Source organism: Carcharodon carcharias, chromosome 19 (genome assembly GCF_017639515.1).
Source record: "Carcharodon carcharias isolate sCarCar2 chromosome 19, sCarCar2.pri, whole genome shotgun sequence".
Lineage (NCBI taxonomy): Eukaryota > Metazoa > Chordata > Chondrichthyes > Lamniformes > Lamnidae > Carcharodon > Carcharodon carcharias.
In genome coordinates, this window is record NC_054485.1 from 105786747 (window position 1) to 105799705 (window position 12959).

At 48.8% G+C, this 12959-nt stretch overlaps 1 protein-coding gene across 1 annotated transcript in view; it reads right to left on the bottom strand.

The window, feature by feature from the left end:
* Nucleotides 1–3738: 3738 nt before the first annotated feature.
* The window catches only part of LOC121291311 (butyrophilin subfamily 1 member A1-like), a 53787-nt gene continuing 44566 nt past the window's right edge, over nucleotides 3739–12959 (bottom strand). The window contains exons 6-7 of the mRNA XM_041212382.1: nucleotides 4481–4546; nucleotides 3739–4351 (exon numbers count right to left, since the gene is read on the bottom strand). Coding sequence (XP_041068316.1) covers nucleotides 3780–4351; nucleotides 4481–4546 — 638 coding nt within the window. The 3' untranslated portion in view covers nucleotides 3739–3779. The remainder of the gene's footprint in view (nucleotides 4352–4480; nucleotides 4547–12959) is intronic.

A 12959-nucleotide genomic window follows, 5' to 3' on the forward strand; every position in this document is an offset into this window, starting at 1 on the left:
AAAGCAATAATAATAATAATAATAAGAACAAAAAAACTGCGGATGCTGGAAATCCAAAACAAAAACAGAATTACCTGGAAAAACTCAGCAGGTCTGGCAGCATCGGCGGAGAAGAAAAGAGTTGACGTTTCGAGTCTTCATGACCCTTCGACAGAACTTGCGTTCGAGTCCAAGAAAGAGTTGAAATATAAGCTGGTTTAAGGTGTGTGTGTGGGGGGCGGAGAGATAGAGAGACAAAGAGGTGGGGGGGGGGGGGGGTGGGGGTGTGTGGTTGTAGGGACAAACAAGCAGTGATAGAAGCAGATCATCAAAAGATGTCAACGACAATAGTACAATAGAACACATAGGTGTTAAAATTAAAGTTGGTGATATTATCTAAACGAATGTGCTAATTAAGAATGGATGGTAGGGCACTCAAGGTATAGCTCTAGTGGTTTTTTTTTTTAAATTTTAATATATAATGGGAATAGGTGGGAAAAGGAAAATCTTTATAATTTATTGGAAAAAAAAGGGGAAGGGGGAAACAGAAAGGGAGTGGGGATGGGGGAGGGAGCTTACGACCTAAAGTTGTTGAATTCAATATTCAGTCCAGAAGGCTGTAAAGTCCCTAGTCGGAAGATGAGGTGTTGTTCCTCCAGTTTGCGTTGGGCTTCACTGGAACAATGCAGCAAGCCAAGGACAGACATGTGGGCAAGAGAGCAGGGTGGAGTGTTGAAATGGCAAGCGACAGGGAGGTTTGGGTCATTCTTGCGGACAGACCGCAGGTGTTCTGCAAAGCGGTCGCCCAGTTTACGTTTGGTCTCTCCAATGTAGAGGAGACCACATTGGGAGCAATGGATGCAGTAGACTAAGTTGGGGGAAATGCAAGTGAAATGCTGCTTCACTTGAAAGGAGTGTTTGGGTCCTTGGACGGTGAGGAGAGAGGAAGTGAAGGGGCAGGTGTTGCATCTTTTGCGTGGGCATGGGGTGGTGCCATAGGAGGGGGTTGAGGAGTAGGGGGTGATGGAGGAGTGGACCAGGGTGTCCCGGAGGGAGCGATCCCTACGGAATGCCGATAAGGGGGGTGAAGGGAAGATGTGTTTGGTGGTGGCATCATGCTGGAGTTGGCGGAAATGGCAGAGGATGATCCTTTGAATGCGGAGGCTGGTGGGGTGATAAGTGAGGACAAGGGGGACCCTATTTGCTTGGCACCCTTCCACAAACATTCACTCCCTCCATCGACAAACACAATATGCACTGGAGCAACTCAGCAAGGCTTCTTAGACAGCACCTTCCAAACCCACAACCACTACGTTCTGGAAGGACAAGGGCAGTGGACACATGGGAACACCACCACCTGGAAGTTTCCCTCTACAATCCTGACTTGAAAATATATCACCGTTCCTTCACTGTTGCCGTGTCAAAATCCTGGAACAGTATTGTGGCTGTACCTACACCACATGGACTGCAGCAGTACAAGAAGGCAGCTCAACACCACTTTCTCAAGGGCAATTAGGGATGGGAAATAAATGCTGGCCCAGCCAGCAATGCCTATGTCCCCTGAATGAATTAAATAAAAGATCTATTGTAATGAAAACACAATACTGTGGATACTCGAAATCATCTGAATTCATATTTGACTCGAGACATCACTTCTGCTTGTCGCTCCAAAGACCAGATCTGCTGAGCATTTTTCCAGCACTTCTGTTTTTGTTAAGAATTTGATCTGATCAATAGAACAATGTTGTTGCAGTATCTCTAGAGGCCATTAGGTGGAGCTGCTGCAGGTTTTTTTTTTGAAAATCTCATTTTATTCCTACAATACCATTCCGAACCAGGCGGTGGTGGTGTTGCGCTGTCTAATTTACTTTCATTCTCACATTCTAACTACCCACCAATGTCCTCAATTATTAACCACGAGGGATTTCTTAACCTCTCTGTATTCGGAATACAGGTCTTGATTTTTGAATTCAACTCTCCTGACACACATCAACAATCTAAACTGGGAAATTTCACACTCCCAACCTGGGCTTTTTTGAGCATTATACAGACCAGCAGTGTGGAATTTCCCGATAGGTACTCGGTGTGTGACAGGAACATGGAAGTGGGAAGTTCAGGCTCATGTTTATTTTCTCTCCTTTTTTCTGATCCAATTCTCATTCAGTTGTGAAGAAAGGTCCTGCCTGAATCGTCTGATCAGCCGAGTGTTGCAGCATAAAAACAAAACAGAATTACCTGGAAAAACTCAGCAGGTCTGGCAGCATCGGTGGAGAAGAGCACAGTTGACCTTTCGAGTCCTCATGACCCTTCAACAGAACTATGTAAAAATAGGAAAGGGGTGAAATATAAGCTGGGGGGTGGGGGGTTGACGGGACAAGAAGAGCTGGGTAAAGTGCCAGTGATAGGTGGAGATAACCAAAATAAGTCACAGACAAAAGGACAGAGGTGTTGAAGATAGTGATATTATCTAAAGGAATGTGCTAATTAAGGGTAGAAAGCAGGACAAACAAGGTACAGATAGCTCTAGTGGGGGTGGGGTGAAGGAATACTAAAAACGCTAAAAGGTAGAGATAAAACAATGGATGGAAATACATTAAAAATAATAGAAATAGGTGGGAAAAGAAAAATCTATATAAATTATTGGAAAAAACAAAAAGGAGGGGGAAGAAAAAGAAGGGGGATGGGGATGGAGGCGAGAGTTCATGATCTAAAATTGTTGAAATCAATATTTAGTCCGGAAGGCTGTAAAGTGCCTAGTCGGAAGATGAGGTGCTGTTCCTCCAGTTTGCGTTGAACTTCACTGGAACAATGCAGCAAGCCAAGGACGGACATGTGGGCATGAGAGCAGGGTCGAGTGTTGAAATGGCAAGCGACAGGGAGGTCTGGGTAATGCTTGCGGACAGACCAAAGGTGTTCTGCAAAGTGGTCATCCAGTCTGCGTTTGGTCTCTCCAATGTAGAGGAAACTGCATTGGGAGCAACGAATGCAGTAGACTAAGTTGAGGGAAGTGCAAGTGAAATGCTGCTTCACTTGAAAGGAATGTTTGGGCCCTTGGACGGTGAGGAGAGGGGAAGTGAAGGGGCAGGTGTTGCATCTCCTGCGGTTGCATGGAAAGGTGCCATGGAAGGGCGTTGAGGAGTAGGGGATGATGGCGGAGTGGACCAAGGTGTCACGGAGGGAACGATCCCTACGGAATGCTGACGGGTGGGGGGGGGGGGGGCTGTGAAGGGAAGATGTGTTTGGTGGTGGCATCATGCTGGAGTTGGCGGAAATTGTTGCAGCATTTTCTGTTTTTGGTATTGCCGCCAGTCCCAGGTATCCAGCAGCAGGTGGCGATACTGCGCTGGAAAACTTTACTGATCTTTGTACAGCTCAACATCACCTTCTTCTGGCTGCAATTGGCACTACAATGAACTGCAAGGGAACGTTAAACACTGGAAGGAATTTTCACTTTGATCACCGGACACAAATGTGGCGTTGGAATCAAGTGTGGGTGCAGAGTGAGAAATGGAAGCACAGAAGAAATCCCAGCTACAGACTGGGAAACAGGTGAAGAGATGGAGGATGGGACTGGGTGTTTGACTGACTGAAGCAGGGAGTAAATGAAGGAAGGAGACACACAAGATATTTAATTTACTTTTTATTTTAATCCTCTGACACTGATATTTGTATTGGTTTTATATACAGTCTGACTGGGATTTTACAATTTGGAAATTAAATGACACATTTAGTGACAACCTGTTGTCAATGGTGGTTTCTAATCCCCAAACCCTGACACTGTCCTGACCCTGATCACGGGGTCATGTCAGTGACGTCAGGGATGATGCGACCTCCTGAGGCCCCGCCCCTTTTCCGGATCCGGAACAGATTCTCAGAATCTGGTTTTCATCCCAAGTGCTGAAGAAAGGATAAAGTTTCTCAGTGAATTTATTCCCAGTGAAGCTGTGGAGATGGGACTTGGTGTCCGCGCTGTAAAATGAAACTGTCCCAGACTCATAACTGAGATAAACTCCCACCTTCCCGGGGATCTGACCGACAGGGAGAGGGAATCGAGGAGAGGATTTTATAAAAAACTCATCCCCAACCTGCTCAATGGTCCAGAATCCAGTCTCCGGGCTCAGACTGACCCCATCCTTCCTCTCCACAGACTCTGCGGCTACTCCCAGTCTCCAGCGCCGATTCCCCTCCACCTCCACCTCCCAGTAATGTCTCCCCGAAGTGAATCCCTCTGATCCCAGGGCACAGGACCAGAATGTAAACCTCTTCCCGGTGTCAGAGAGACTCCTCCGGGCCCGGGTCCATCTCAAACTCTTCAGTTCCTCAAGCACCTCGAGCTCGGGACTCGCTGTTTCCACATCCAGGTTCACAGAGACTGGGAGAGAAAAGCAGAGAATTAGAGAGAGACTCACTGGGGATCGGGGGGAGACTCACTGGGGTTCGGGGGGAGACTCGCCGGGGATCGGGGGGAGAGACTCGCCGGGGATCGGGGGGAGAGACTCACCGGGGATCGGGGGGAGAGACTCGCCGGGGATCGGGGGGAGAGACTCGCCGGGGATCGGGGGAGAGACTCACTAGGGATCGGGGGAGAGACTCAATGGGGGTGGGGGGTGTTGGTCCCAGCTCAGGGGGCTTTGAGGGTTGGTCTCTGCTTGGGGCGGGTCGCATGGAGGTTCAGCCTCTGCCTGGGGGGCACCAGGGAGGTTAGGCCTCTACTGGGAAGGGGGAGGCAGCTTCTACTTGGGGCAGTAACAGGATTGGCCTCTGCTGAGGGGGGCGGGGAGTACTGGGGTTTCAGCCTCTGCTCGAGGTAGGGAACGGGATGGGCGGGGAGGGCCTGCCTTTGCTTGTGGAGCTGAGAGTGATGCTCTCTGATCAGGGCAGAGGCACGGGGGGGGGGGGGGGGGGGGGGCTCGGCTTCTGCTCAGGGGGTCGGTGTCGGCCTCTGCTCGGGGAGGGGGCGCAGCCCCTGCTTAGTGGGGGTGCTACAGGTGGTGGCTTTTGCTTGGGGAAGTGAGCAGGTTTGGTGTCTACTCAGGGTAAGGTCGGCATTTGGCCCCTGCCTTGAAGCGAGAGGGTATTCAGCCTCTGCTTGGTGGGGGCGCGGCGGGGGATTCGGCTTCTTCTCGGGGATCAAACCCAGCTCAGTTGGGGGTGCACCGGTGGGTCGGCCTCTGTTCAGGTGTGGGAGGCAGGGGGATTGCCTCTGCTAAGGGATCGACCTCTACTCCAGATGGGCACCTGTGCCCAGGGGGAGGTGGGAGTCGGCCTGTGCCTGGGAGAGGTACGTGGGGGTCGGCCTCTGCCCGGGAGGAGGACACGGGGTCGGCCTGTGCCCAGGGTGACATGGGGTCGGCCTGTCCCCGGGGGAGTGGGGGGAGATCTTGGGGTCAGCCTGTGCCCGGGAGGAGGACGTGCAGGTCGGCCTGTGCCCGGGAGGGTGACGTGGGGTCGGCCTGTGCTCGGGAGGGGAAGGGGTTTGGCCTCTGCTCGAGGGGGTCGGCCTCTGCACGAGGGGTAGGGTGTCGGCCTTTGCTCAGAGATGGCGTGTGGCGGGGGGAACGGGTTGGCCTTTGCTCGAGGAGGTGGGTGGGGTGCGGGGGCTCTGGCCTCTGCTTTGGGTGGAGGAGGGTGGTCGGACTCCAATCCTTGGGGTGGGGCGCGGTGGGGTCGCCCCTGCTTAGGTGTTGGATTCTGCTCAGGTCTTGGAGACAGGTGGGTCGGCCTGTGTTCGGGTGGACGGGGTGGGGGTCGGCCACTGCTCGGGGAGGTCGCGGGGTGTGTGGGCCTCTGCTCAGGTGGTGTAGGGGGGAATCGGCCTCTGCCCTGGGAGGGGGGAGGTCGGACGGCTGCTGCTTGGGTGGGACGCAGGAGGGGTCGGCCTCTGCTTAGTGGGGTGGTACTGGGGTTTCAGTCTCTACTCGGGGCAGGGGTGCGGGGTGGTGGTTCAGCCTTTGCTCAGGTGGTGTAAGGGAATCAGCCTCTGCTCGGGGTGGGGGCGAGTGAGGGTCAGCCTCTGCTTGGAGGGTGCATGGCGGGGGTGGTGGCGGCTGTTTGGCCTCTGCTCGAGGTGACGGGTGTTCAGCTGCTTGCGGGAGAGTGGGGGGTACAGCCTCTGTGGTGGGGAAGCAGCGACTACAGCCTGTGCTTGGGGTGGCGGGTGGAGCCTCTGCTCAGGGACCAGACTCTGCTTGGGTTCGACCTCTGCTCGGGGGAGTTGGAGGGGTCAGCCTCTGCTCGGTGGTGGGGGGGGTGGGGGGGGTTGCGTGAGGAGGCAGCGAGGGCAGGAGGTTCAGCCGCTGTGGGGAGTACGGGGTATTGCCAGGGGCTTGGCTCCTGCTCGGGAGGATTGCGGTTTTGGGGGTGGAGGGGGAGTGCATGGAGATCAGCCCCTGCTCCGCAGGGGAGGGTTCAGCCTCTGCCAGGAGGGCGCGACAAGGCGCGGCTTCCACTGAGGGGGCGAGGGGGGTGTTTGGCCTCTGCTCGGGAAGGTGGGGTCATGGTGGGTTCAGCATCTGCTGGGAGTGGTGGGTGTTCCGTCTCTGCTCGAGGGGGTGGAGGCTCAGGATTGTCAGCTTCCACTCGGGCCGCGCATGGGGATCGGCCTCTGCTAGGGGCAGGTGCGGGAGAGGCTCGTCACTGTTTCAGGGAGGGTCGACATCTGCCCAGGGGTGTGGAGTGGGGTCGGGGTCAGCTTCTGCTCGGGGTGGGCGCAGGTTGGACGGCCACTGGTCAGGTGGTGCTGGGGTTTTGGCCTCTGCATCAGGGAATGTGGGGGCACATTGGGTTCAGCCTCTGATCGGTCAGGAGGCTCGCGGTTTCAGTGTCTGCTCGAGGGGCTGGAAGGGTTGGTCTCTACTTGGGGCAGTGGGCGTGGTTCAGCCTCTGCCCAGGGGGCGTGGGCCTCTGCTAAGGGTGGGGTTAGCGAGGGAGGGTCAGCCCCTGGTTAGGGGGCGCATGGCAGGGGTCAGCCTCTGCAAGGGGTGGCGGGTTTTCAGCCTTTGCTTGTGGGGGTCTGGGGTCGGTCTCTGCTCAGGGCGGGACACGGGTGTACAGCCTCTACTTGGAGGTGGCTTGGATTCGGCCTCTGCTCAGGGGCCGGACTCTGCTTGGGTTTGACTCGGGGCGGCTTGTGGGGGACGCAGGGGTTTCGGTTTCTGCTTGGTGGGGGTGCAGGAGGGTCGGCCTTGTTCAGTTGCGGGAGGTAGTCGGGTCGGCCTCTGCTCGGTGGTGGGTGGAGGGGGTCGGCCTTTCCTCAGGGAGGCCAGGCAGGATGGTCGGCTTCTACTTGGGGGTGTACAAGCTTGGTCAACCTCTGCTCAGGGTCTCTGGAAGCCAGTCGGACTCAGGATAAATTATTTGAAGTTTGAACAGCTTCAGCTCAGAGTTTATGAGCTGGAGGCTGAACTACAGACATTGCAGCGCATCAGGGAAGGGGAAAGTTACCTGAATTCTTTGTACCAGGTGGCATTCACAGCTCTTAGGAAAGGGTCTTCTGATTTGGTCAGGGTCGGGGAGTGTGACTGTGAGTGAGGCAGATAAAGGGACTCAAGTGGGCAGGAGTGCAGAATGAGTCTCTGCAATTGTCCAGTAGGTTTGAGGTTTTTTCAGCCTATTTGGATGAGAGTAGGGGCTACAGGGCAGATGAGCTAACTGGCCATGGCACCATTATACAGGAAGCTATTCAAGTTGTGGGAGAAAAAAGGAATGTATTGGTAGTAAGGGATAGTATAGTCAGGAGGATTGACACTTCTCTGCAGCAAAGTGCATGATTCCAGACAGCTGTGTTGCCTGCCCGGTGCCAGGGTTTGGGACATCTGCTCAAGACTGGAGAGGAACTTGCAGTGGGACCCAGTCATCATGGTCCATGTTGGTACCAACGACAGAGGCAGGAAATAGAAGGAGGTTCTGCATAGTCAGTATGAGGAGCTTGACACCAAATTAAGGAGAAGAACCCCAAAGGTCATAATCTCTGGATTATTACTTGATCCACATGTAAAGTGGCATAGGACAAATCAGATTAGGGAAATGGATGTGTGGCTCAAAGACCTGTGTGGGAGGAGTGGGTTCCAGTTCGTCAGGCACTGGCACCAGTACTGGGGAAAGTGGGATCTACCGTTGGGATGGTCTACAACCGAGCCAGTGTTCTTGCGAGCTGCCTAACTAGGGAAGTAGAGAGGGTTTTAAACTAAATAGTGGGGCAAGGGATCAAATTTGGGAAGATGTGAGACAAAGAACAGAGACAAGGCAAAAGAAGAATATATTGTTACAGAAATTATAACAGACCATGACAGGAAGAGATAGAGAGTACAAATCTAGCAATAAATCAACAGATGAAACTAGAGATTATAAAAAGAATAAAAGGATGAAACTAAAAGCTCTGTATCTGAATGCACATAGCATTCAAAAAATATGCAGATGAACAGAATGTGCATTGAGAAATAAGTAATAACGATTTGATAACCATTACGGAGACATGGCTGCAGGAGGACATGTATTGGGACCTAAATATTGAAGGATACAGGATATTTAGGAAGGACAGGAAAATGTGGAGGGGTGGGTCTGTTAGTTAATGCTGGCATTAGCACAATAGAGAGGGATGACCCAAGTTCAGGAAACCAGGATGCAAAAACGGTTTGGGTAGAGATAAGAAATGGTAAAGACAAGAAGTCACTTGTGGGATTGTGTACAAGCCCCCTACAGTAACCACATGTTAGAGTTGATCATAAAGGAAGAAATAATTGGAGCTTGTCAGAAAGGCGATAAGCATGGGAGGTTTTAATCTACATATAGACTGGAAAAATCAAATAGGCAAAGATAGCTTAGATGGGGAGTACATTGAATGTTTTTGGGATAGTTTCTTAGAACAGCATGTTCTGGAGCCAACCAGAGATCAGGCTATATTAGACCTGGTATTATGCAATGAGATGGGAGTAATTAATGATCTCATAATGAAGGTGCCTCTAGGTAGCAGGAACCATAATATGATTGAATTTTACATTCAATTTGAAGGAGAGAGGAGTGGGTCTGAGACTATGTTTTTAAATTTAAATAAGGGCAATCCTGAGGGCATGGAAGTTGAGCTGGCTAAAGTGAATTGGCAAGTTAGGTTAAGGGATAGGTCAACAGAAATGCAGTGGCTAATATTTAAGGGGATATTTCAGAATGCACAGAACAGATACGTTCCAATAAGCACCATACGTGGTTAACTAGAAAGGCTAAAGATAATATCAAACTTAAAAGCACATAATTTTGCAAAGACAGGTGGCGGGTCTGGAGTTTAGACAATATAAGGCACAGCAAAGAATGACTAAAAGACTAATAAGGAGGGAAAAATTAGAGTATGAGAGAAAGCTAGTCAGAAATATAAAAAGATAGAAAGAGATTTTATAAACATTTAAAAAATAAACTAGTTAACAAAGTGAGAGTTGGTCCTACAGAAGGTGAGTCTGGCGAATTGATAATGAAAAGCAAGGAGATGGCAGATGAATTGAACAGGTATTTTGCATCCGTTTTCACGATAGAGGTTAGAATTAACATCCCAGAAGCAACTATAAACCAGGAGATGGAAGTGGGGGAGGAAATCAAGAAAATTACAGCCACCAGAGAAGTGACTGAGTAAATTGACAAGAGCCCGGGTCCTGATGGACTTCATCCTAGCGTCTTAAAATAAGTCCCTAGTGAGATAGTTGGTGAGTTGGCTTTAATTTTCCAAAACTCCCTAGATTTGGGGAAGGTCCCATTAGATTGGAAGATAGCAAATGTACCTCCTTTATTCAAAAAGGGAGGGAGACAGAATGCGGGAAACTACAGGTCAGATAGCTAAACATCTGTTATAAGGAAAAGGTTAGAAGCTATTATAGCAGGGCACTTGGATAAGCTCAAGATCATCAGCAGAGTCAACATGGTTTTGAAAAAGGGAAAATGTGCTTAACCAATTTATTGGAGTTCTTTGAGGAAGTAACATGATATGGACAAAGGAGAACTGATGGATATACTGTACTTAGATTTCCATAAGGGATTTGATAAAGTGCCACATCAAAGGTTATTGTGGGAAATAAAAGCTCATGGCATGGGGGTAACATATTGGTATAGATCGAAGATTGGCTGGCTAACAGGAAGCAGAGAGTCGGCATAAATTGGTCTTTTTCAGGTTGGCAAGATGTAATGAGCGGTATGCCACAGGGATCAGTGCTGGGATCTCAACTGCTTACAATCTATATAAATTACTTGGATGATGGGATGGACGGGAATGTTGCCAAATTTGTTGATGACATGAAGATAGGAAAGTAAGTTGTGAAGAGGACACAAAGAGGACAAAAAGATATAGATAGTTTAAGTGAATGGGGAAAGATCTGGCAAATGGAGCATAATGTGGGAAAATATGAAAATCTACATTATGGCAGGAAGAAAATGAGAGAAACATATTATCTAAATGGTGATATATTGCAAAGCTCTGAGATGCAGAGTGATCTGGTTGTCTTAGTGCATGAATCACAGAAGTCTGCAGGCACAGCAAGTAATTAGGAAAGCTAATAGAATGTTCTCATTTATTGCAAGTTAAATTTAATACAAAAGTAGGGAGGTTATGCTTCAGTTATACAGAGCACTAGTGGGACCACGCCTGGAGTATTGTGTAAAGTATTGGTCACCTTATTTAAGGAAGGAAGTAAATGTATTAGAAGCAGCTCAGAGAAGGTTTACCAAGGTAATACCTGGAATGGGCGGATTGTGTTAAGAGGAAAAGTTGGACAGGCTAGGCTTGTATCCACTGGAGCTTAGAAGAGTAAGAGGTGATTTAATTGAAACGTATTAGATCCTGAGGGGCCCTGATAGGGTGGATGTGGAAAGGATGTTTCCTCTTGTGGAAGAATCTTGAACTAAGGGTTACTGTTTAAAAATAAGGGGTCACTCATTTAAAACGACGATGAGGTGAATTTTTTTCTCTCAGCGGGTCATGGATCTTTGGAACTCTCTTCCTGAAAAGGCAGTGGAAGCAGAGTCTTCGAATAGTTTTAAGGCAGAGGTGGATAAATTCTTGATAAACAAGGGGGTGATAGCTTATCGGGGGTATGCAGGATACAGATTTAAGGTTACTAACAGATCAGCCATGAACTTATTAAATGGCGGAGCAGGCTCGAGGGGCCGAATGGCCTACTCCTGCTCCTTGTTCATATGTAAATGACTCTATGATCTAATACAAATCCATGCTGGCTATCCTTAGTTAACTCAAACCTTTCCAAGTACATGGTCAATTTTTACCTGATCATTGTTTTTAAAACTTTACCCACCACTGATAGATTGGAGAAGCTGGACTGTTCTCCTTGAAGAAGAGAAGATTAAAAGATGATTTAATAGAGATGTTCAAAATCATAAGGGGTCTGGACAGAGTACATAGGAAGAAATTGTTCCCATTGGCAGGAGGATTGAGAACCAGAGAGCTCCAGTTTAAGGTGACTGGCAAAAGAAAGAACGACGACATGAGGAAAACCCTCTTTTTATATAGAGAGTAGTTAGGATCTGAAGATGTGATAGAGGTAGTTTCAGTCATGGCTTTCGTCAGAGAATTCAATAATTATCTGAAGAGATTAAATTTGCAGGATGATGGGAAAATGCAGGGGAGTAGGACTGAGGGAGTTGCTCTTGTCGAGAGCTGGCACGGACACAATGGACCAGATGACATCCTTCTATGCTGTAATCATTCTCAGTATATCCAGTCATTCCAGTGCATTTGCTTATCAATTTTCACCCCAAACATTACCTGTACCATCTCCGCTTCTATTGATAGTTTGTCGGCTTCTTTAGTTAACATTTAAACATAGTATTCATTAAGAATTCTATCCTTGTCCTGTATCATTTATCCATATAATCATCTTTTTAGTCCCAAATAGGCTCCACCCTACCTCTGGCTATCCATTTCCTATTTACATACCAGTCAAGGCTTTTTTGAGTTGCCTCTTATGTTACATTCTATTATTATATTCATTCTTTGCCACTCTTATTTTCCTCTTCTTCTATTCTCAATGTATTCCATTTGGCCCAGTTCGGGCTTGAAGAATTCCCTTGATATGCATCATGCATCCTCTTTTTAGTTTCATCATATTCCATATCTCCCTCATCACCCAAGGAAGCCTGACTTTGGTCCCACTGTCTTTCCCACTCGTTGGAATGTATCAAGCCTGTACTTGAAACATCTTTTCCTTAAAGATCATCCTTTGTTCTGTTCCATTTTTTCCTGTCAAACTTTGGTTCCATTTACCCTGGATAGATCCCCTCTCATCCCGTTGAAGTTCACTATCTTCTCATTTAGAAGTTCTACTCTAGATTCTTCCTTTCTCTTCTCCATTACTAATCTAAACTGTATGATACAGTGTTCAGTGTTACTCAAGTGCTTCCCCACAGATACTTAGTCCACTTGGCCCACTTCATTTCCCAGTACCAAATCCAGCAATGCCTCCTTCCTAATTGGACCGAGAACACATTGGTCAGAAACACCCTCCCCCCAACCTTTTCCCTTTAGTTTAACATTATCCCAATCAACCTTGGGTAATTTTAAAAATTCATTTTACGGGGTGTGGGATTGCTGGCTAGGCCAGCATTTATTGCCCATCCCTAATTGCCCTTGAGAATGTGGAGACAAGCTGCCTTCATGAACCGCTGCAGTCCATGTGGTGTAGGTACACCCACAGTGCTGTTAGGGAGGGAGTTCCAAGATTTTGACCCAGCAACAGTGAAGGAATGGTGATATATTTCCAAATCAGGATGCTGAGTGGCTTGGAGGGGAACTTGCAGGTGATAGTGTTCCCATGTGTCTGTTGTCCTTGTCCTACTAGATGGTAGCAATTGTGGGTTTAGAAGGTGCTGTCTGAGGAGCCTTGGTGAGTTTCATGGTGAGTCCGCCAATATCACCTTGCTATAGTTCTTGCACATCTCTTATTTCCTTGTGGATTTTGTCCTCTCTCTCTCACAAGAACACATGAAAC